Genomic DNA, 1,728 nt, shown 5'->3' on the forward strand with positions numbered 1-1,728 from the left:
GGGGACCGGCTGCAGGGCTGTGGGCCTCCCCATCCCTGATCCGCAGGCAGGTCGGTCTGGTGCACGTGGCGGTGACTACGTGCGCACCTACCCCACCGCTTCAGCTCGCCTCTCTGTGGGCTGCAGGGAAGGAGGGGACCCCCGGGTCCATCCCCGGGCACGGGCCGTGGGCACCTGGGACCCGTCTGAGTCGACAGCCTGGAGGAAGCGGGCACCCGCTGGTGCTCCCCAGGCCGCTCCGCGACCGCTCTATGCGATGAGCTCAGGCCAGCGCTACAGCGACGGTGGTCAGCCCCGGGAAGCGCCTCTAGGAAAAGAAGAGCCCGGAGGCAGGGTGGCACTTACAGCACGAGGTGAAGTTCCTCCAGCCGATAATGGCGATGCCCTGCGTTTGGCACGTGCTGGCGTAATTCTGCAGCCAGCTGCAGGCCGTTTGCATGGCTCCCCCGTCGACGCAGGTGTCAAAGAGGCAGTTCTTGTAGAAGAAGCCAGGGCTGAGCTGGCTGTGGCACTTGGCGAAGACGCCGCTTTGGCTCGGGATGAGGCTGCAGAGCTGCTGGGGTTTCCAGAAGCCTTCCACTTTCCCGCAGGCGGGGCATCGCTCACCGCAGCCCACGCGGCAGAACGCGTCCCGCTTCGCCCAGCTCTGGACGAAGTCTACGACGCTGGCGGCCGGCACGCCGCCCGCCGCCGTCAGGTCGTCCTCGGGATTGCCGTTGTAGCGGCCGCAGAGGCCGTAGGTCAGGTTCTGGAAGCTGCGCGGGACCGTGACAGAGAGGAAAGTCTTCCAGTCATACACCACCTTCAGCCCAAAGTCGGTCTCGACCACGATGTGAAAGCCAAAGGCAAAGATGTTCACTTTGCCCTGACCCAGCTTCAGGGGCAGGTAGAGGCGCTCGTCATTGATCTGCGGGGAAGAAAACGAGATGCCCCGTGAGCAGGAACGGTGATCAGAGCTGCCGCAGGAGGGCACAAGCAAGGGCTGCTCGGCGCTCCCAAAGCAAGCTCTCCGCCATCCTTGCCCCTACATCTGACACGAGGCAGCCGAAAGGGCAGCCCTCTTCCAAAGCTGCGCCCGGCGGCACCCTAGGGATAAGCCCGAGCCTACGCCCATCCCGACCCCCGGAACACCTTGCGAGCCGCAAGGCCACACGCCTAGGGAATCGCTCCGTGGTTTGGGAGCCACGGCGGGGAGAAAAATCCCTGACCCTCGTGGCCCTGCACTCACCAGCACGGTGTATTTGTAGGCCCGGTGGATGACGATGTGGTAATTAAAGACCTCCACTTCAACTTGTTTCACCCACAGGGCCAGAGAGGTGTCCCGATCCTCATTCTTGGCCGTGACGGTGAACGCCGGGAAAGTGTCCGAGCGCTCCGCCCTCGGCCGGGCGATCGTGGTGCACAGGACCAACGCGCAGCTGCTCTGAAAGTCAAAGGTGTAGCCGTCAAAAGTCAGGTAGTGTCCGTAGCCAGAGACGATGCAGGAGGCGTCGGTGCGGACGTGGCAGTAGTAGAGGCCGTTCTCCTCCAGGCAGTACTCATCGTCCTTGCAGGAAACATTCTCGCAGTACACGCTGTTGTCGGAGCCGTTGCAGTAGCAGAGGAAGTGGCAGGCGATGTCCATCCAAAAGGTCTGGTTGGTGGCCAGCTGGCGCCCCTCGAAGTTGCAGCCGCACTCGCCGCGGGGAATGCAGCGTGTGCCGCGGAGGGCGAAGGCCTCGTCGCACT

General features: G+C 63.8%; 1 protein-coding gene across 1 annotated transcript in view; it reads right to left on the minus strand.

The window, feature by feature from the left end:
* Positions 1–1,728, minus strand: part of TECTA (tectorin alpha) — a 26,601-nt gene that overhangs the window by 8,445 nt on the left and 16,428 nt on the right. Inside the window, 2 exon segments of the mRNA XM_009895154.1 lie at positions 346–907; positions 1,229–1,726. Of these exon segments, the coding sequence (XP_009893456.1) occupies positions 346–907; positions 1,229–1,726 (1,060 nt within the window).

Source organism: Charadrius vociferus, unplaced genomic scaffold (assembly GCF_000708025.1).
Source record: "Charadrius vociferus isolate BGI_N301 unplaced genomic scaffold, ASM70802v2 scaffold751, whole genome shotgun sequence".
Lineage (NCBI taxonomy): Eukaryota > Metazoa > Chordata > Aves > Charadriiformes > Charadriidae > Charadrius > Charadrius vociferus.